Source organism: Podarcis liolepis (assembly GCF_965112155.1).
Source record: "Podarcis liolepis genome assembly, chromosome: 10".
Lineage (NCBI taxonomy): Eukaryota > Metazoa > Chordata > Lepidosauria > Squamata > Lacertidae > Podarcis > Podarcis liolepis.
Window position 1 is genome coordinate 44,296,460 of NC_139562.1, and position 22,592 is coordinate 44,319,051.

Consider the following 22,592-nt stretch of genomic DNA (forward strand, 5'->3'; position numbering starts at 1 on the left):
TTTCTGCTTAGCTGCAGGTTTTATTACAAATTCCATATATTTGAAACACCAGTAGAAAAGAAAGCACATCCTCTATTTACAATCACTACACATTTACATATATTATGTACAGATAGTGAATTTAGTCAAATATATGAGAAGAAAATAGAAATCTAGGAAATATATCAGTACAAAACTGTACATGGCTTATTCTCATTTTTAGTATGATTTTACTGTAATAATAAATACAGTTCTATATTTACAAATCTTTTTTTAAAAAAAAAAGCTTCTCAAATGAATTTTATTATTTTCCCATTAAAATATCTCAATTATAGCTTTCAAACTTGTTTATGAAAATAGTATGCATAGTGGCCTGTTTTTGTTCTGAAGTTCAATTTTTAATATAAAAGAATCTTTATTGAGCCAGTCTTCAGACTTATTCTTTTACTTCTTGTATACAAAAGAATATATATTCATGTGAGGAACAATTTCACTGACATTAAGCAGCACTCCATAACCGAACCGCAGTAAAAGTAAAGCTAAATAAACATTGTAGTATGTATTGTGCCATGGTCAGATGATCTCTTGTTTAATCCAAAGTAGTTTTAAGAACAGAGCTCCAGTTGCACGCTGCATTGCTTCAAAATCCAAGGAGACAAAGGAATATGATAACCGTGCAGCCGGCGTTCGGGTGCATACTTTCCGCATTTGTTCATTTTCTTTCCCAAGGATGCATGTGTCAGCTCAGAAAAGTGATGCTGGATAAATCTGAAAACAATTCAGGTCTCCCAACCTACAGTATTCAATGTGGTTCTTCCAAAGCAGGTCTGCTATTGCTAATGGGACTTCTTAATGTAAAGTTCTAACTCAAATGCCTATAAGCTGTGCTATGTTCAACCTCTTTAACAAGTTAAGAGCGGCTCTTCACTTTCATGCTTAGTTAAACAAGAACATTGAGGCCAGTTCATGTGTAAATATGTATTGTGCAACTAGGAGTGGTACATTTTCCATAAATACTTCCAAGATAATCTCATTTTCTTAATATTTGAAGTCCCATTAAAAATAAAAATCAGCTTAGTGGAAGTTTCATTGTGACCATTAAAAGATTCATGAACGGAGAGTGAGAAATGTTGATCTATTTTGAATCACCAGAGCCAGTGCTGTAAACATCAATGGCTTTTGGATTTTTTCTTGAGTCTGAACCTCAACTGATTCAAGAGTGGTTGTCTCTAAACCAGACTGAGATGGTATCTGTTAGGCTTTAGGATGCCATTTTCATTGCCACCAAGCCTTTGGGCACCCAGTAGTAGTAGACAATTATTTTCTTATTACTGCATATGAAATGCACCCATTTAATAAAGGTGTGATTGATAATTTTTAAACACAGGTGACTCTGAGATGAAGCTAATGACATGGAACAAATGTTACTGATGACAGGTTACAGCTTTCACTCATTCGATACGATGATGGCACTAGTGAATTGTTGGCGGGAATATCATATGATATTCTGGTGCTTGCAAAGGTTACGAGAGCCTGAGTTGAATCACATGACTGTTTTTCTGCATCCTCTGAATTAACAGAGACCAGGCTGGCATGCTTGGATGCTTTCCATGAAAAAGTCTGCTTTCGAAGACTTCCCAGGTCTTCCTTGAAGTGTGGGTTGAAAAGTATATAGAGAAGTGGGTTTAGACATGCAGGTAGGGGGACAATTACTAAAAGTATTGGTTTAATTACTTCTGGGCTAATAAACGTAAGATTTAACAAGGAAGAAAATGATAAGATAGCCACAGGACAATAAAGAATGCAGTTAGTAAAAAGGAGCAAGGCAATATGCTTGACCATGGAACAGTCCCAGACATTATCCAATTCTCTCTTATCCAAACTACAGTAGAGTTTTGTATAAGCTATTGTCATTATAAGAAAACAGAGAGAGTTCAGCAAGACCAGTGCCACCATGTAACCCACAGCAGTTGGCTTCCCAAAAGGCAAAGGTATGCACAGAGGGGAAACCCCATACTCACTTCCCCCAAGTACTGGAATCACTGCAACGATTAAGGCCAAGACAAAGCAAAACAAGATGGCTACCCTCATGCTAGCAAGAGTGGCACTGGTCTCAAACTTTGTGGCGTGTTTCACGGAGAAGCCGCGCTCAAGAGCTGCTAGTGTGAGCAAGAAAACGGAAGCCTCTGAAGCAAAGATGGAGAGAAGTCCAACCAAGTGGCAACCAAGTCCACCTTCCCACCAAGCGCCGTACTGAGCAAAGACTCCAAAAGTTAATGCATCCATGCTGGCAAGCACACTGCTGGACACACCCATGAGTGTGTTCACAATGGCTATTAGTCCAATCAAGAGCTTTATGGAGGAAATGAAGAGCGGGAATCTGAAGATCGTTGCAACCACCAATGCATTGCAAACAAAGGCCAAAACCACGATGGTCCAGACTCCAATTCGGATTAGCCAGCTCCCGAAGAGGTAGTCACAAGGCTTGAAGGGTCCTGCAAAGGCGAGACAGAAAAGATGAGTGCTTTTAGCTGCCGTGGCAACAACACAAGCCTTCTCTTGGCCACTTTGCCCAGAGTGCCTGAGCCCTAAGAAGACTCCCTTTCCTCTGCCAGCCCTTTCGCAGAGCCCAGGAGAGGTGGTGAAGAAACTGCCAGTGTTGCTGCTGCTATTGCAAAAGTATTATTATTATTATTTTAAGGGAAGAAGGAAAGGGGATTGTGGTGGTGCTGGTGCCACTAAAAGAAGAACGCAGCACAGGAATTTCTAGCAGCAGGGCATTGGCAGAGGCTCCATAAAGCATGGCCCTGGGTTACATGCATTTTGTCTGTTTTTTGAGAGAGATGGTGGTTTGAGCATTGCCTTTTTTGTTCTGTGTAATGGGTTTTTTGTGGTGCTCACAACAGCTTTTTAGATTTACAAATGTGCCCCAAGGCCCCTAAAGGTTGGGTAGTGGCTCTCCAGGGCTTCCGCCAAGAGTCTTGCACAGCCCTACCTAGAAAAGCCAGGAATTGTATCTGGGATCTTTTGCGTACAAAGCACGCACTGAGTTGCAGTCATGCACACCATGGAGCACTGCGTTTTTTCATAGCTCCTTTTTCTAGAATATTGTGCAGAGTCTGCCAAGAGAGGAAGCGAAGGAGTTTTGAAACCAACCAACCAATAGATTGGATGTAGCTAGATCAATACCTGGAGAGGGAGAGCACTGCACCGAATGATGAGCTTTCAAATCTTCATCAAAGTCAAGAAGAAAATCCTCAAAGTCACGGTCATCTGTAAAAAGATGAGAACGAGGAATGAGAACAAGGTCGGTGCCAGTCTTGTCTCACTTGGAAAGTGGTTCCATAGCCTGGGGGCAGCCACTGAGAAGGCCCTCTCCCTCGTCCCTGCTAAACATGCCTCTAAGAGTGGTGCTACCGAGATGCACTTTCCCTGAAGATCTCAGAGCAAGCATATTGTCCTTCAAATAGCCTGGGCCTAAGTCATATATCATTAATCTCTTAAGCATTCAGAGAAAGGGTGACAGCTTATCCATTAATTCAGTATTTCCAGAAGATGCCTTACAGTAACTTAGCCTGCAACTAACTCTAAGGACACCTAACTCAAATAAAGAACAAATTCTATCCCAGTTTACACCTCCTTCCCTCCCTTTCGTCAGGGTTGAAGTTTAGATAATACACTTATTGGGCAGACATTTGTCCTCTTGTAGTCTGTAAAGAACAGAGGCAATGATAGATTTTTAAAAAATCAGTAAGACATTTTGTGTTAAATCCAGGAAATTGATTTTAACGACAGTAGCAACCGTTGGACTCTAAGGCAGAGCTGGATCTACAAATTTTGTCACAGAAGGCAAAAGTCTGCATTGCTGCCCTTGCTCTCTTGCAGATGTGTCCCCCCATTCCACACCCCTGCCCCTTGGAGTGGAGAAGCCTTGCTGGAGCTGGGAGAGGGAATCAAGAGGAATTCTAGATCCCCAGCTCACCAAGCCCTGGATCCCTCTCCTTCACCACAAAAAAAAACTTGAATCCTGCAGCTCCTCACTACCAATGTCTGCCCACACAAAGCTGGGGAGAATGAACCCAAGAGGAGGTAACATTTGAAAACATTACTTTACAAGGGTAAAATTGGAGGCTCATTTGTACTGGCATTTTATTTTAAAGGCTGAAATCAGAAAGGCATTCATTTGATTATTAGTAGCCACATTCCAGTCAGAGTAAGGTGGCCTCTATTTAAAACTGATTCTTATTATTTACCATGTGTATGGAAAACGCCAACATCTTTCCTTTGAAATTCCTCAGCACTGCTGTTCTCATCCTTGTTCCACTGGTTTTGGATTTTGTAGTGGCCATCGCAAGCTCCAAATGCACAGCACTGATAAGCATAAGGCATTTCAATCACCCTTTAGAATTAACAGACAAGATTATGAACATTAAAACGTCTCAGTGTACTCAACCTACATTCTTTGCAAAGTCAACGCAAATGGCATTAGCACCAAACTGAAGCAACAGAGAGGCAGGGCTCTGACTCATTAAACAAATATAAAAAATTAAGGGAAAGCACATTCTTCCCACATCCCTGTACCTTTCAGAACATTGCACACATGCCATAATTCCTTCTATTTTCAATGTTCAGGCTGTGAGCACTGTTGCTTATGTAGCTACACAACAGTGCTGATGAACAAGAAGGAATTATCAGCAGATGTGTGTGTAAATCCCAAGGTTTGCAGAATTACATTAAAGAAACCAGAAAAACTCTAAACGGAAAGGAAACTGAAAAATATCCACACAAGGACTATTCAATAACTATGGAATAATGTCTGCAGGGGGTGAGAATCAGAAAACCAGTGGGGAGTCAGATTGGAATGGAGTGGCTATGAACATAATAATGATTTATATTACCTGAACAGGAAACATAACTTGGATATTTCAAATGTGATGCCAAACTATAGGTTGTTGGTTTTTTTAAAACCTTGCATAATCCTTAGCTCAATTACATTGCTTATTTGAACCTCACTCTTTTGATCTTGTAGACTTATGTAGATACAGAAGCTCAGAATGGCTTATGCTGACATATTGACTTTTTGTGTTGCCTCCAGGCTGCAGTTCCATGATGGCAACCAACACCCTGTGATGGTCCAGGATACTGGTGCATTGCATCAAATTGTGATGCTGTTCCTGTTTGGCATTGGTTGAGCCTGACTGGTATCTTTTTCCATGCCAGCTCCGCTTCTCAAAAGAACAGACCATCAATAGCGCTTCTTCAGATGTTCTGGTTACAGTATTTTTGCATTAAGTCAATATGGCAAAGTATTTTACTGCCACCCTCAAACCACATACTTGATTCAATCCTTTTCTTTTTGTTTGCTGCTATATATTCGCTACATTTTTCAAAATGGGGGTAGTTTATGAAGCAATGGTCAAGTGCTCGCTTTGGCAGCGCAAATGCTAAAATAAAGCAATGGTCAAATGAAGGGAGCTAGCCACTATAAAACACAAATTAGATAAATTTTAACAAGGACTGTTTATTTGGGGGGGGTGGATATTGCTGAGAAGCAGATGTGTTTCAAAGTGAGCAGCTACCAGGGTGTCCAAAATCAATCATATTTTCTTGAGATAAAAAGGATGTAATAAGTCTATAATTTTACCATGTATGTATTTGTTTCAGTGCTGTGGCTCAAAGCCTCTGAATAGGAAGTAACTCACATTATACAGTGACACCCCTCCCATTGCACATGAGCACAAGTGTGCCTTATTAGTTTTAATGAGGTACTCACTTGAGTTCTGGAAAGTTTTCAGATGATATCAAACTTTGTAGTGCATGATTTCCTGTTAATTTTAGATGAGTTAAACCATATAGGCCAGTTACAGGAAAAGAGGACAAAAGGTTGAATGACAGATCCCTGCAAAATTAAAGGGGAGAGAAACCAGTTTACTATTCCAGAAGGGTGGGATTTTTTTATTTTTTATTTTGCCTGAGGATATTTGTTATTGTCGCAGAGTATTAAATTCTGCAAACGATAAAACATAAAGACGATTCAGCTGACAAAAGATGCACCTTGGATCACTGGTAAATCTGCTGATTCACCTCAGAGCCCAATCCACTTGGAAGGTCTCTTCTACAAGCCACATAGAAAGGAATAGGACTGCAATAATGTGTTACTGGATTCTTCCCTCCGTTTTTATTGTTGGCAACTCTTTGATGCGTAAAGGGCCTTTACTGAAGTTATGTGCACTTGGATGTCAGTGTGCTTGCAACCTAACCAGATTGTCTTGCTTGGATTCTGCAAAATTGGTCAGCATCTGGGATATTAGCAACAGCAACCACAGAATTAAAAAACCAGTCATTGTTACTTATACTGATGCCTTCTAGCACAGGGTTGTGTCCAACTTTAGTCCTCCTCTTTTAGTCCTAGAGTAGATCTATTGGAATTAAGGGACTCGACTAACTTAGGGCCATTAATTTTACTCTGAGTAAAACATAGTTGGATACAGCCCACAGTTTTTAAAGAGCAGGCAAACCTTTCCATGGCATGTTATTTGTATGTAATCATCATTGACCTGGTTCGCATGCCACACTAGGCCAAACTATGGCTTACCAGGAGAATGTGAATGCGCAGGCTCCTGGAGACAAGCTCACAGAACCTTTGGTTCTCCCTGGTCTTTCTTTAAATTATTTTTTTACCCCTGTGCTGTGCTGAACCTGGGCTCATCAAAACTGACTCTTGTGGTTAAACTCTCTCCTCACTAACCGAAAGTTGTAGCCAAGGTTTGCTCTTAGCTTTGCCTCATTGTGTTGTGCAAACCAGCCACTGTTGTGTCAAAACCAGAGCATAAAGGGAGAGAGAAAAACTTGCATCCTGCGAGTCATGCTGCTTACTCTACATAGTAGAGCCCGCCCTACTCCTGGTATCTATGGACGCTGCCAAGAACATACACAGTGGCACCTACTGATGGGATGCTATGGCTTCAAGCACCTGTGCAGTGCCTATAGTCACTTGAAGGCCTCATGCCACAGGCCATGTAAGTCCTCCTTGCCACTTTAGTAAACTAGGGGAAATGTGGGACAACATGGAGGGCTCTAGTTCAATACTGTGGTAGGCAGGAGCTGACTGAATCTAATTAGATTTAGAGCCAGGCACCAGAGTGATCTGGGTCTGATCCAAATTTAATCATGTGGTGCATCTGCTGCCCAAGCTCTCCTGTTCTGCATTCTCTCCATCACTAATTGATACTATGAAACAATGCAGAAATGCAAGACCACTATGGCTGGCCAAACAAAGGCCAAAGCTACTTTGTTTTGCATTTTGTTGTTCATTAAATTGTCATTCCATTTTACTCTGCACTGAATAGAGCTTTTTTGCCACTGGGTATTTGAATGATCATAATAGGACAGCATCAGACATTAAAAAAGCAGAATACTTACAGTTTAATCAGAGACAATAAAGAGGAGAATGCATTGGCATGAATGACTGATATTTTGTTCCAAGCTAAATCCCTGCAGAAAGGAAGAAAATTATATATGCTTAAAAATGAATGGAGATTTACTTTGAATCTTTTAAATTAAACAACGATTAACTGCATGAAATCACTTCCAGTAGGCTAATTTTAGACCCGTGTTTGGACATTATGATAAGCCACAAGTCATGGCTTACTGTGAATGAGGAGCATGCTACTGCACACAGCCAGATTGCTTCTCCCTTTGTTGACCTGGGTCCAACAAACCACTAGTCTAGGCTTAGTGTGCTGTATGAACCAGTGCTCACAGTTTGTTTGCCTCCAAGGTTTGTTCTTGGCTTACCTACTCTGGTTTGTTTGGAAGAAACAAACCATAAGCACTGGTTCACACATCACACTAACAAGTGTCATAGCTTTTTGCTCTTGGCTCAAGAAAGGGAGCACAGCAGGAGCACATTTTATGGCTTACTGAAATGTACAAATGTTTTTGGTTGCAAATTTGAATGCATACATCTCTTCCTCTTGATCCAGGATCTAGCTAACTAATAAGCAAATTATGGGATGATCTCTGGTCTGGTTCAGATAAACTACTCCTGTTTGAACAAACCATGGTTTATTGGGGGGGGGGAGTGTTGGGTTCTCCTCTCACTCCCTTCACTCCTCAGTTACATTCAGATTGAGACCCAACTACTAAATCACCATGACAGCTGAACCAGGAAGCGTAGGCAGTTTTAAGTTCACAATAAGCATCAAACCCTGATTTGTAATCCTGGTTCACAGGCTATATTTAAACCATAGCTATCTAGTTCAGATGTTGCAGGAAACTGATTTTATAAATCAGAAAGTGTCTCCTCAAACTAGGCATGTGAAAAGATGGCAGAAAGGGAGGGAGACTGCACTAACAAACCATGGTTTGTGGAAGTGTTAAACCTGAACTGAACCTTTCTCTATTATCTACTAGCTTCTCAATAGATCTTCTTCCTCTTTCACATCTGCTACTTCTCTCATATGCCAATTTCTCTGTCTTTCCAATCTTTCTCCCACATTTTCCCTTTCATATCTCCTTCAGGATGCATGTTTTTTTTGTGTGCCAATGCTTCATCATAATAAGAACATATATAAGAAGAGTCTGCTGCCTGTGGAAAACCCAACATAGGATAATACAACACTGAATAGAATATTATAGAAATGGATCAATTATTACTCCCGTTACATGAAGTGTGGCCGTCAATTTTTGTACATTTACACACACTGCTCCTTGCTCATTCGTATTGCCATCTGTATACAATTCACTCAGCTTTTCCATTCAGCAGTGGATTTTGAAGTGTACCCATAAGAGGCTTCTATATGAGTTAAATCAAACTTCCTATTTCTTCAGAGAAGTCTGCAAGCGGAAGCTATTTCAGGGTTGGGGTTTTTTGTTGTTGTTCACGGCTGTGTGAATTCATTGCTGGAAATTTTCAACGTCAGAATGTTTGTTTTGCTTTGGCAAATCTAACCTGGCAAGCTGAATGATCAAAGGGGGGAAAATGGAAAGCAGAATATGTAGGAGCAGGCAGAGGAAAGGAATGTGAGCTTCCATGTTTCTCAGTACCAAGGTAAATAGCTCTTTTCTGGCTATACTCACAGCGAACGTAGGGCAACCAGCTGCTGAAACGTGCCCACTTTGATTTCATATATTTCATTGTGGTGTAAATCACTGTAATGGCAAAAAAATGGCTTTAGAGAAAACAACTTCTAGAGAACTTCAAATGCTGCCCAGGATTCTCAGAATTACTTCAGGTGTCTCAAGAGTCTGAGGACATCTAGTGGGACTTCGACCACCTCTCCTGCCCCTGAACTTCCAGTCCCTGTACCACATCACAAACTGATCTCTCAGATGCAAAAGCTGCTTGGTTTATGGTACTTGGGGCTGGTTATCAGGAAGCATAGGTACAAAGCCCCCTTTGGTTGAGTGTGCAGAACTAGTTGTATGTTTATTTGAATCCTGGCCATTGTTTAGATTTCTTTTAGAGCTATATGTTACACGAAAAACAGAATTTCCAGTCTTCTCATGCATAAGAAACAACTTGCACTCCAGAAATATGTATCCTATTCATCCTGTCTCTTTACCCAAAAGGAAGAGAGCAAGGCTTAAGAAGCTGCGAAGGCATCATAAGAAGCAAGCTAGATGGGAAGAGCATCATATCCTGGATCAAAGTTTAGAGCTTCTCCGCTCCACTGAAAACTCCACGTACAGAGTCATCTAAAAAATTGAATCATTGATCCTCCCCACCATCAAAAGCCCCTTATAGTTATATTTTTTATTATTCTTCCACATTAAACATGCAAAAGAAATGTGTGATATGATGGGATACATGATGCACCAGACCTCACCAAATACTTCTCCCCCTAACCCAAAACTATGAATTTAAAATACAAACAAAAGTTCTGACTCATATATACAGGTCTACTCCCTGCATTGGAGGGGATGGTAAAACCTTCCTCATGTGTACATACATTATTTTTTATTTTTGTATTTTTTGTAACCTTACACTTTCTGAAGATTTTTGCAAGCAGTAAAATGAGGCAAGTCACCCAGCTGGTTATACGAGAGGTCTCTGAAATACAAATACAGAAAAATATAAGGCGGCTATTTCTGTTAAATAGTAAAAATGTATTTAGGGTTATTGCTTCTTTCTGGATTCAGTTTTCCTTCAAAACACAACTCTTCTTTTAATTGCTTAAAATAATCTACTAGATACTTGGTTTTAAACCATTTTTCTAGGTGGATCTGATCTTTCGAACTACAATCACAGTGAAATTTAATTAGCTTCCCAGACTACACTTTAAATTAAATAATCTTGCCTCTGACCTTTAGAACTGCCATATCTTTAACTGAGGAAAGTGGTTTGAGGAACTAGAACTAACTTTGAAATCAATCACTACGGGGTGGGGGTGGGGGAAGAGAAAGCCCTTCAAATGATTTGAGCCAAAACTCAACAAATTGCAGAATAACTGAAACATCTGGACTCATTTATAGTATAATATAGCTAATCAAAAACAAGCCATGGTAATTTGCAGAAATTGTAAAAAGAAGAAAGAAAAAAGGGAAATAGATTTGCATCCTGTACTCCTTTGTGCAGGGGAAACTCCCATCAGGCTTAATATGACTTTTGCCTCTGTGAAGAAAGAAATGAGAGTGGACACAGGGACATGTCCCTTGGTTCTGTTTTTTAACCTTAGATGGTAAGGTTTTGTCCCTGGGCTAATATTCTTTAAAATTAACTTATGAAGTTAATTTTAAAGTTCTCCTTGTATGGGTGCGATGGGAAAGCTCCCCGCCTAAAGAGCATTTACTTCTTGTAGGATCCATCTCCACTCAATGGGAGAAGGGTATCAATGCCAAGGTTAAAGGGCATGCTCATTTAGCAGGAAGTAAAACACAAGAGGTGCACTTGTAACCTCATCAGGTGTAAATTGCAGAGGCACAAAAATGGTAAAGTTATAGTAGGTCATTTTGGCTATCAGAGGTGTGTGTGTGTGTGTGTGTGTGTGTGTGTGTGTTAAGAGTGCAAATTCTATCCTAAGGGTAAAGTAAAGTAACTGTAAAAATGGTCAATACTGTACACCAAAACAAAAAGCAGAAACATTGGAGGAAAGAACTGTCAGGCCACCCTGTGGATTAGGAATGGTAATCTTTGCATGTCAGGTTCACTGGTTTTAAGGACTGGTTGCTTCAGATATTGAGAAAAGATTCTCATGGAAGCATATGGCCCAGGGCCCACACTGCACATTTTAAGCCTGTAGACAATTATCCTCCTTACTTAGATATGGTTCTACACTACAAGGAGAGCCTGCAAGGAAACTCCCGCTTAGAGGCTTTCTCTCCCCCCCCCCCCAAAAAAAAAACAACAACAGGTGGGCAGTGGAAGCAGGAGTGGAGGGGACACAATGCCAGGGCTGGAACCAGCAGGCAGGCAGCTATTCTCTCCGCTTGCGTGATGGTTAATTGCATGAGAGGAATGCCGAAATAGAAACAAATGAGAAACTTGCAATCTGGACAAAGAAAAATATTCCGTAAGTTGAGCCAACATTTCTGAATGATTTTGTTTATACGTAGGCCTTTTCTGCATGTAAAATAAAATTGTCAATGCTCCCCCCCTTTTTAAACCCCCCCAATGTGAATTTAAATCAGATAATTCTATACATATACAATTGATCTGTGATGGTAACAATGCTGTCAGTTGAAACACCTTTACTGAGTTTGGTCCTATGCTTTGCAGGAAAAGATACTTCATTTTGCTCCCAAAGTCAAAGGAGCAAAGGTAGCTCATAAGCAGCAATATTTAATGTTGCTGTGGTAGAATTAGTACCCAACTTTCTAAGAAGTGCCCACAAGAGCCACTTTGGCACTATGACTGTATGTTTTTAGCTAGTGTTATTAGAACGTTGGCTGAGCAAACTGATGCCAGATACATTCATCATGATGTAATCATTAAAGGAAAGTGCAGTTGGCCCATTCACAAAGAAGTAGACAGAATGATTACTTTTGATAGTGATTAAACTAACACTGCAGCATTCTTGTAAGCTACAATAATGTATTGGTTAATCATTATAAGGAAACAGGTCTCCCATACATCTTGGGTATAGTGTTCAAAAATCCAATTGAATAAATATGCCTTGGAGAGAAAATAAAGGTATGGAACATTAAGGTATAAGTGAGGATGGAGTCTGTCCCCATTTTGGTGATTATCAGAAAAAGAAAAACCTTTAACAGAATGGAAACTGGGCTTCCCTGGCCCCTTATGTATGCTTTTTGGACACGGATGACTTTTTAAAATTATTTGAAAAGCAGGAGGAAGCTTGCTTAAATCCATACATTCTATAAATCCTATACATTCTCAATTTTCTCCCTCTTATGGTCACTGCAATCAGTTAACTGAGCATACTCTGACTCATGATACTGCTTGCTCATCTCATTTTGCCAGGCCGTCCCACCATGTGTTTTACTTTTCTAGCATTATAAAGACAATGTCTCTCCACCACAATCCTGTGTATCAAGCACAGAGTGTAGGCACTGCAACTAGGGGCCATGCAGCATTTACGTTCTGTACTCTGCTTAATGGGACGCGGGTGGCGCTGTGGGTTAAACCACAGAGCCTAGGACTTGCCGATCAGAAGGTCGGCGGTTCGAATCCCCGCGATGGGGTGAGCACCTGTTGCTCGGTCCCTGCTCCTGCCAACCTAGCAGTTCAAAAGCACATCAAAGTGCAAGTAGATAAATAGGTACCGCTCCGGCAGGAAGGTAAATGGCGTTTCCATGCGCTGCTCTGGTTCACCAGAAGCGGCTTAGTCATGCTGGCCACATGACCTGGAAGCTGTACGCCGGCTCCCTTGGCCAATAAAGCGAGATGAGCGCCGCAACCCCAGAGTCGGCCACGACTGGACCTAATGGTCAGGGGTCCCTTTACCCTTTACCTTTACTCTGCTTAATACACCATTAGCTCTGGATCAGTGCTGGATTCATTTTATTTTATCTTGCCCTTTCTGCAAGGAACTTAACATGGCATATAGTTCTTATCCCACCTGCCCAAGAGCCTTGAGAGATGGGTTTGACTAACAGACAGCAACAGGTTCTGGGTCATCTAATGAGCTTTGTGGCTCAGTGGGGACTTAAGCTCAGTCTCACCAGCCCTGGACCAACACACTAAGCACTCACCATGCTCAATCTAGTGCTAGTACTAAGTCTTTACATGACGCTGCAATATTGTTGCTAGGCTCTTTGTTATGCATCTGTTTTTGCTCTTGAATTACGAGGGCTAAATATGTGAATTTCCATGGTGATGATATAACACATTTCTGAGAACGCTGTATCTTGAAAGTTCCTAGGATTTAATGTAAATATGTATTTTATACTTACAGTACTTGGAGGTTGGGTAGCTGATCACAGATTGTTTCAGGAAGGTATGTGATCCGAGCTCCTGTAAGGGTCCTGTTAAGAAATTACGCACATCTCCTTAGACTGATTCATGCCAATGCCCACCAGGGAGGAGGGACTGAGAGAAGATCTTGTGAATTGGGCTTATTTGAGAATGGGCTTCTGAAAGGAGTATGGAGCATGGAGTTCAGTTGTTTCTCCACCATGCAAGGAGTAAGAGCATGAATCAGATTGTAGTGTCAATGGGATCAAACTAGCTCAAATCCAAATTTGAATTGATCACGGTTGCAGACTGGGTTGAACATGATTGGTTGAAGGACAGCTTCTTTAAAGCAAGTCAGCATCGGCAATAATTAATGCCATCTGCTTTCAGCAGTAACATGAACTATCTGTCTGATACTTACAGGCTTTCCAGACTTGTTGTCCCAGTCAGATCGGGAAATTCTGTTATCTGTGAAGCACCATTTAGTGTCCTAAAGTTACAAACACAATGTAATTAGTGGGATTTTATTTTTTTAGAAAGAGCAAAGGAGTTGTTTAAGTGGTGAAGAGATTTTAAACTTATGGATACATACAAGGTTCTGAGTTCAGGTAAGTGCTGAAAAGCAGACTTTTCCACAATCTGAATAGGGTTGTCATAAAAATGGCTGTGAGGAAGAAGAGGAGGACACATTTAACCCTCAAGATTTATATCTTTAAATACTTTTTGCAATAAACCAGTGGGGGGCTAGCTTGCAATCTATTCATTACCCCTTCTCCTCTGGAGTTACTTCTTTTAACGTGGCACACCTTTCTCCCTTGCTTTTTGAATTTGCTCCCCAGATTACAATTATATGCTTATTTTGATTTAGACCAACTGTATGATTATACCTTAGTGTGCATTACTGACAAAATGTGTGGCTTAGGGACATCAGAGTGAAGGGCAGGAAATAAATTAATAAACAAACAAACAAACAAATAAACAAATAAATAAAGGCAGGGATGGAATTGAACACACCTTACACATTCAGAGTAAGAAATGAATAGGAAGATAGTGTTCATACTAGCCTAGCGAAACTCTCCCATCTTGTTTCCGCACTAACATATCTCAGTTTATTAAGCAGAGATATGCACAAGACTTGTGCCAGCATGCTCTGTTTTCCAAATGTGGAAACTAGGGTTATCAGGTTACGGAAAAAAACAGGATCTGAAACCAACGTCAACCTGGTAAACAGTTTCCTGGTTTGGATATAAAGAGAAACTATGCAAGGCCTTTTAGACAAGTAACTCTTTATAAAATGACATTTTATTCACTTTTTCACCTTCCAAATGCCATTGTATCATGTATGTGTCTGTTGGGAGCTGGAGCTCAAAATTTGGATTTCCCAACCTTGATTTTAATGTGTACAAAAGGGGGGGTGAGATTTCATAAAGTTTGAGAAGCAATGGCCTGCTCACAGAAAGCAGAGAAGCAAGATACACAACGAATTTTAGTAATTAATTTCACATTTTCTATTAAAAGTGAACTGATACTACTTACATTGCTATAAGGGATGGATTGCCCACAAATGCCTGTCCAGGTATTGACTTGATATTATTACTATGAAACCCCCTGGAAAGGAAACAGAAACCATGATACACATACTCACAATATGTGAAAGAAATATGTGAAAGGCACAGTCTCTTGGCATAAAAAAATTCAGATCTGTAGAATGCTAGCAGGTGTAATAATGGAGGTCTTCTGTTTTCTAGACATTACGGCAGCAAACGGTGATGGATGGATGGACAATCCAGGTGGGGGGGGGGGATTTTGCAACAACACCAGCAATTTTCTCAAGTCTTTCTTTTTATTCCTAAAAGCTTCAGGAAGTGAACTAGCCCATTCCCTCTAGTAGCAACATGAAGAAATGTTTCAGTGATACACTGGTAAAGTAGTGTTTATGAACAGTTTATGCTGAGCGACGTTTATTGTTAATGAGATTTGCAGCCAGAGCTCGCATACATGTTTATTTTGGAGGTAGGTCCCACCGAACCTGTCCTCATGCAAGCATGCCACTCTTCTAAATATCTTACTGGACAAAGTTAACTAAAATAAACAGGACCAGCTCCCAAGAAAATGTGTTTCAGATCAGGGTGCTAATGAATGCGAACATACATAAAATCCCAGGGCATCCTGTACATTTTAGGCTTTCACAATTTCTTTATGAAAAGTATTTTAGATGAACCAGCAAAAAAGGACAAGCTAAACAATGTAATTGCTGCCATTTAAGAAGGAAGCAAATTGTCTCCAAATTAATTACAGCATTTTATTCACATGAGTAATAATCTATTGTCAGAAACAAAGGCAGCAATGAAGTGTTCAGCAGGAACAGTAATGATTTGTGTGGGAAATGTTCATTTGTTCAGTCAGGTATGAACAAAGCTTCCCAGATTTAAACTGAAGCATGGCTTGGGCAAGACCATCAGCTGCTGCTATTAGTAGGTTGGCTCAGAAGACTGGCTGCACAAGAAAATTATCTCTAGAGCAGAACCCTGAACAATTAAAGTTGAGGCAGGGCACAACACTAATTATTATTATTTTTTAAAAAAAGATTTCTAAGCTACATATAAAAACCCAGACATTTCTACAGTGCTTTATCATCTGCAAAATCATGTCATTTGGGGGAGGGGGGAATGTAAAGGAGAGTTTTTCAAGATTAAGGCAGTGAGCATGTCTGCTGTAGAAGTTAGCTATTTGCTCATTAATGTTGTTTCAACATACAGTAACAACCTTACACTAACTTTCTGCCTCCCATGACAATTTTGAATGTGCAGTTGCATGGCCAGGTGAAAAAAGAACAGGCGTCCTCTTGCATATTTAAGTTGTGTAGAAGAGGCCCTTTTTAGCAGATGGAGCATTTTTCTGGTTTCCCTATGTGCAGGATGGAATGGTACAGACCAGACTTAGAAGCATCGAGTTAGCCTCCTGATTGCGAATTTCAACCTTAAGCAGGTGGGGGGAATAGCTTAAGAAAAGGGATGCAGCTATTCCATGCTGTAATAGAGTAAAAGCACATACCCCTTACTCCCTTATAAATCTCTTGGTGAGGAAAGTTATTGTTGTCCATAATCCCCAAAGGAAGTCAACTCATAGCACAGTGCTTTTCCCAGTGCAGTGGCTGAGTATCTCATCTTGTGAGCACACTAAATCTGAGAAAGTCAGATTCTTATTTGGTTAGATGCTGGCTTCCTCTATGTCAGCCTCCCCATCTCTTAGGGACAGAACATAAAAATGTATCATTTTGAACATGGTGTTTTGCCTTGATCACATGAAAATTACTGACTCTATCCTAGAGGCGCCAGCCATTTAGAATCATTATTACTGTTATTTTTTATTTTCAGTGCAACCTCCATTTCATGTATTCCCTGATCCAAAGACTTTAATAAAAATGCTTTCAACCATAAGCCTGGCATTGACTGACCTAGGATCTGCCTTACCCACAAATTTAATTTATGCTATATCCAAAGTGAGTCTGGCTGGCAGTGACCAACAGGTCTGAGAAGCATTGATACGCTATTCTTAAAAAAAAACTCTGTAGATCTCAACAACCTCCTGGCTTATGAGCAGGGGTACAAAATGGGAGGTGGTGGCAGCAACAACTAATATTTACAGAGGTTCTGCTCCCCTGAGAGTGCATGCACACAAACACACCAGATATAGGAGTGGCAAAAGGTTATGATGATTTCAAGCCAGCTCCCTAATGTGTATGGCACACAAAAGCATGCTACTAAAAACAGATATTACAGTCCCCTTGCACACAGCTTGAACAGTTGGGAGTTCTTAGTCAAAGGGGGAAGATGAAAGGAGAACTTTAAAAGTCAAAGATGGAAGTTTTTAAATCTCAGGCAGAGCATCACAGAGGACTTAAGAGGAGAAATGAAACAAAAGGTATCCTAAGAGCAAAAATGAGTTTAGCAGGCTTGGCTGGGGGATGTCATGGAGGGAAGGATGAGAAGAAAAGGCTTTCTGGCATCATCTTGTACAATTTGTGTTATAGATTTATATTTAATCTGTAGAGGAAACTTTAGCCTTTTGTTTAAGCTAGGGGTGGCTAATGTGTGGTCCTCCAGATGTTGTTAGCTTCCAACTCCCATCAGCTCCAGTCAACATGGTCAGTGCCCAGGTCTTGCAGAATTTGGACTTCAGCAACATCTGGAGGATTACAAGTGACCCAGCCCTGGTTTAAGCATTAGCCTGGTAGCCAGAGGCTACAAGGGATTGCATGTAGGCAAGTGAGTGGACTGACAGAAGATGGGCAGAGAGCAGAAATATAGTTGGGTGCTGTGGGAAGGCCAGAACTCTCCCAACCAGGTGAGTATTTTTTATTTATTTTTGTGGATTAGTAACTTCTGGGCTGTATATAAAATACTGTGGTAGTTCAAATGCTGTCTGCAAAGCTTTGGCAACATTTTCAATTGCTAGAAATTGTCATACTAGAGACATGCCACTCTTGAAAGAACCTGCTCTCTCTTTTCTTTGGCTATTACTTATGAATCACCATGTAAATAAATGAAGTCATTGCTGAGGATTTTTGGATTATAGCTGTGTGTGTGTGTTGCCTGGATTTTGGGATCTGAGAGCCGCTTGCTGAACAGGGGGAAATGCTGTGTGTGTGAAGCGGTCCTAACCTCATTGGCAGCCCTTCCAGATGATATCACAATTTGTGTTCAAAGGCCTCGGGATTGATAAGGTCTGTTACAAGTGAAAATATCATTCATCTTGATTATAATGATTTCTTTTTGATGTCTACAAGATGCACTTTTGGCCATTCTGGTAGCATCTGGAAATACATACTTCTTGTGGCAGTAATGGGCAAAATTCAGATGAATTTTGGTCCAAATAATTTTTAATATGAAAAACGTTCCCATATGCTAAATGACACTCATAATGTTCATGGAGGTACATATAATGGGGGTGGGGGAATCAGTACTGGATATCTGCATGTGGGATGTGCCTTTGTGGAGCCAAGGCAGCAGTCAAACAACCAGGGAAAGAACTGCAGGAAAGCTTTGATGCCAATGGCTGCCTTCTGACTCTGGAATGCTTTGATATGGCTTTCAACCAAATGCAGGAATATACAGTGCAATCCTAATTATGTCTACTTAGAAATAAGTCCTATTGAATTCAGTAGAGTTTACGAGGTAAGTGGGGTTAGAATCGTTGCCTCAGGCAACAATGTGAAACATACATGTAAGGAGTAAGGAGTAAACTCTATTAAATAAGGGGAAATTGCTTCTCGAAGCTACCAGCATAAGTTTGACCAAATTGCGGGAGGCAGTGGAAGACAGGAGTGCCTGGCGTGCTCTGGTCCATGGGGTCACAAAGAGTCGGGCACGACTAAATGACTAAACAACAACAAATGCATAAGATTGTGCTGCGATGGTATGGCAAAACACCATGTATACAACTGGCAAAAATTAGCCTTGACTACTTCCCACTGAAATTAACAGAACTAAAAATAGTTGTGACCATTCAATTCTGATTCTTTCAATAGTGCTAAATTCTTAAGCAGGGAGAAGCCAGCTTACTTCATACCTGGACTTGCTCAAAACAAGGTTTTATAGCCTAATTCCTATGCTTTTAATTTTGCTGCCCATGATGGTATTTTGAAACCCTGTTCAATTCAAACACGGGGGTGCCTGGAGGGGTAAATTGCAATAAATAAATCCTCTCCTACCCGTTAAAACCTATCCTACAAGTTCAAAAGGTTAGACATGATGACTTGGAAAATACCCCTATAGCCATTTAATTGTTCTGTGTATTTTGCCACAAGGAAACGAGGTGAATCAGTCTCATTCCAGGCCCCTTTTCACCTTACATTATGAATTCCCAGAATTTAGGACGTTACAGTGCTGTTTTCACTGAAGTTCTTTCAATGGCATTATAAACAAGGGAATCAAGAATCCTCGTTAAACCACAAAAATGGTCAATTCTTTTTTTTTAAATAGCCAGTGAAAATAGCAAAATATTTTCAGTATCAATATAGGCCTTGTGATATGGTTCCAATTGACCTCCAGATCTGGAAGAAATTCTGTGGGTAATTTATAAGTCTGATGGATGATGTTTCAAGGCTAAAACTGCAGACACCTCGCCGGAATAATGCAATTTATTTAATATAGCGGCTTGGCTGAATAAGGCTGAAACACTTGACAACCTTTTAAATAAAATAATAAACTGCTGTGCAAGAGCTGAAGATCAGTCCCCCCCACCCCATACCAAAATAAACTTGATCGCCACAGAAATCTACTCAGGTTGTAGCTATTTTTGCAGCAGGTGCAAGAAGGACCACCACCACTCCCAGGGTTTCCCTACCTGAATTCCTAAAGCATCTGGACCACGGACCCAACTGAGAAACATAGGTCTTCCTAGGTTGGAAGTGCAGGCAAGATGACCCTCACTTTTAAGTGAAAAAGCTGTGTGTGTAACACTACAGAGGTAAGTGGGGTTTCCCCCCCACCAAAATACTTGTCCTCTCTTAATAGGTTGGCTCCATTTATGATTGGTTGTACTACCAGCAAGCCACATTTATATTTCCTATACTCCAAGCTGATATTAAGAAGGTGAATAAACCAGACATGGTCAATAAAGCCAACATATCAAGAAAAGATTCTTCTTGGATTTGCTTGAGTACATTTTACACAAACTTTTGGGAAGTGTATTGGCACCTCCAGAAACCACAACACAATACAGAGTGCCTTGAAAGCATATCTTGCCTATTGTATCTGCGTTTTGATGGGACCAATAGTAGTGCCATGCCATCACAATGTAAAGAATCATATTCCCCACTCATCTACCCAAATACAACAGAAACAAAATCTGCATGTTAGTTCCAGAAAATTCTCATAACTATGAGGATCAAAAAAATAATAATGTCAGAAATTGCCTTAGAAGTATACTAGAAAGTAGAATTGCACCAGTGGGTATGAATAATGTCGTCTTCATTATTTACATATTGCCTATATTCTACATACAATCAATTCAGTCTTGCCCCAAGCTCTACTCAACAGTAGACCAATTAATGGTCATTCATTCATTTCAGTGAGTCTACTTTGAGTGGAGTTAATGTTGGACACAACTCAATCAATATACCAAAGTTCAGGTCTGTTTGGCTGCTATGACTCTTGGAATGGCCATTTTGCAATCTCCCAGAGTAGACTAGTTCGTTCATATTGACCCTTGGGCTACATAGCTGCCCTAGTTTCATCTTCAGAAGTATGCAGAGGAGGGTCCAGTAATAATGCATAAGTATTTAGGATTCCATCTTTCACCTTCCTTTCACTGGTGGTCAAGTCAAGCCAAGTGAGGCTCCGAGTCCTGGCCATGAGGAGAAGAAGCTTCTGTAGAGCTTCTGTAATACTACCAGCTCAGGCAACAAAAGGTGCACTTGAAGCTGGAAAGCCAGAATGATTTTTCCCCTCCTAGGTATGAAGGATGTGTTGCTGGTCCTGGCACTTCTAGCAAACATGGATATACAGTTATGCTAACAAAGCAATTAGCATTTGAAACAAAGCAATCTACAGGAGGAAAAGGGGATTCTAAGAAACTTTGCATTCAGTACTTACAGTTCTTTCAGGTTTCTGAGTGCCCTGACAGAGACAGGGAATTCATCCAGATTATTGTAATTTAAATCCCTGGATGTTAAAAAAAATCAAATCATAATAGCTATATTAGATATATGAATGAATTATACAGTTTTTTTGCAAGGAAATATTTTATCTGCATTGTATTTATAGGTCTATAACTTCATAGAACTTCAAGAGTAGGAGATGAGTAGGAAATGTTTATGAGCATTTGTAAACACTCCATCCACAGTATTTATTACATCGTGCTTAGTTAATCTATTCCCAAGAAATAATCTTAGGTCCACTTCCCCAACTGAGCATGCCAGAGTGCAGCTGAGCTTTATAAAACATGTCAGCTTCCTAACTTACTCTTACACACACACACACACACACACACACACACACACAAACACACTTTTTAAAAAATGCAAAACCAAACCAAGAACACTTGTAGGCATTGCCAGTTGTTGCAAATTAGAATTGTGTGTATTTAAATCTGCAATAGCAAATATAAACCAAGTGAAAAGTTTAATCCGGGCAAAAATCTGCCAAAATAGACAATTTAAGAATATGCAAAGATCGATAAGTAAGTTTCAATGTCACTGTTATGTTCCATTGCCTACTAATCAGGAAAAAAACCATTTAAAAATTTAGACATCAAAATTTACTTTTATAGTGTCATCACAAATGTTCATCCTGAACCTGTAGTAATCCCAAAATAATGTTTGCCTTTTGTTTTTTATTTTTACATAATGTCAGTGAAAACACTGAAAACAAAGCACAACAAATAAAAGGTCAACTCACAAAGTCTCTAGGTTGTGGAGACCATCAAAGCATTTCTTTCCCAGGGAGTAGATTCTATTGTTATGGAGATGCCTGCATTAGAACATTAAGAACACAAGTCAGAAAAACAAGCTATATGCAGGAGACATAAAAGAAAACATTTTGATGCTTAAAAATCTAAAATAAGTGTTGTTGTTTTTAAAAAAAGGCTGGCATGATTTATATGGAAGTCCTGTTCTCACAAAGATAGGAAACGAGAAGGAATGCTTTCTACCTCTTACCTTTCCACTAGCTTTCACTTGGCCTTTGGCTTTAAAAGCTGATTTAAAAATTGCAGACTCAATTGGTATAGTTGCAATAGTTGCAAAACCAATATTTAAGTGTCTGTTTATGTATACTGCAACTAGGCAGGTTATGTTTGTAATTTAAAACAAACTTCTAGCACACGTATCTAAAATAATGTTTAGGTTGGGAGAGAAGGAATAAAGAAAATTAAGAAAATTAAGCATATATGACACAAGGAATGTGCATGTAGACCTGCAAGAATGCTTGGATAAATTAATCAGCTATTGGTTTGTACACAGTGAAGTTTAGAACAGTTTAATTTATGCCAAGTTAGGTTCCACGGTTTACAATGTCTTTGTATCTGGGAGGTTCCCCTGCCTGCTGTTGAACTGGAACTGCAACTACACACTCAAGCTATCTTGAGCCAAGCCAGCCATACCCAAGTTTTTTTTATGTTCTTCCCCCTTCTCCTAGCCTCCCTCCAGCTGAAAGTGGGGTGGCAGCAGCAGTTTTGCTTTTCAAGATCTTCTCTGTTATCATTCCCATTTTAGCATATGTGCTGCTGAAGTGAGCACATTTTGCTTTTATAT

At 40.0% G+C, this 22,592-nt stretch overlaps 1 protein-coding gene across 1 annotated transcript in view; it reads right to left on the reverse strand.

The window, feature by feature from the left end:
* The window catches only part of LGR5 (leucine rich repeat containing G protein-coupled receptor 5), a 68,541-nt gene continuing 45,949 nt past the window's right edge, over positions 1-22,592 (reverse strand). Inside the window, exons 6-18 of the mRNA XM_083463426.1 lie at positions 21,739-21,810; positions 20,935-21,003; positions 14,873-14,944; positions 13,929-14,000; positions 13,758-13,826; positions 13,336-13,407; positions 9,968-10,033; positions 9,061-9,132; positions 7,402-7,473; positions 5,753-5,878; positions 4,233-4,378; positions 3,169-3,252; positions 1-2,474 (exon numbers count right to left, since the gene is read on the reverse strand). Of these exons, the coding sequence (XP_083319552.1) occupies positions 1,384-2,474; positions 3,169-3,252; positions 4,233-4,378; positions 5,753-5,878; positions 7,402-7,473; positions 9,061-9,132; positions 9,968-10,033; positions 13,336-13,407; positions 13,758-13,826; positions 13,929-14,000; positions 14,873-14,944; positions 20,935-21,003; positions 21,739-21,810 (2,083 nt within the window). The 3' untranslated portion in view covers positions 1-1,383. The remainder of the gene's footprint in view (positions 2,475-3,168; positions 3,253-4,232; positions 4,379-5,752; positions 5,879-7,401; positions 7,474-9,060; positions 9,133-9,967; positions 10,034-13,335; positions 13,408-13,757; positions 13,827-13,928; positions 14,001-14,872; positions 14,945-20,934; positions 21,004-21,738; positions 21,811-22,592) is intronic.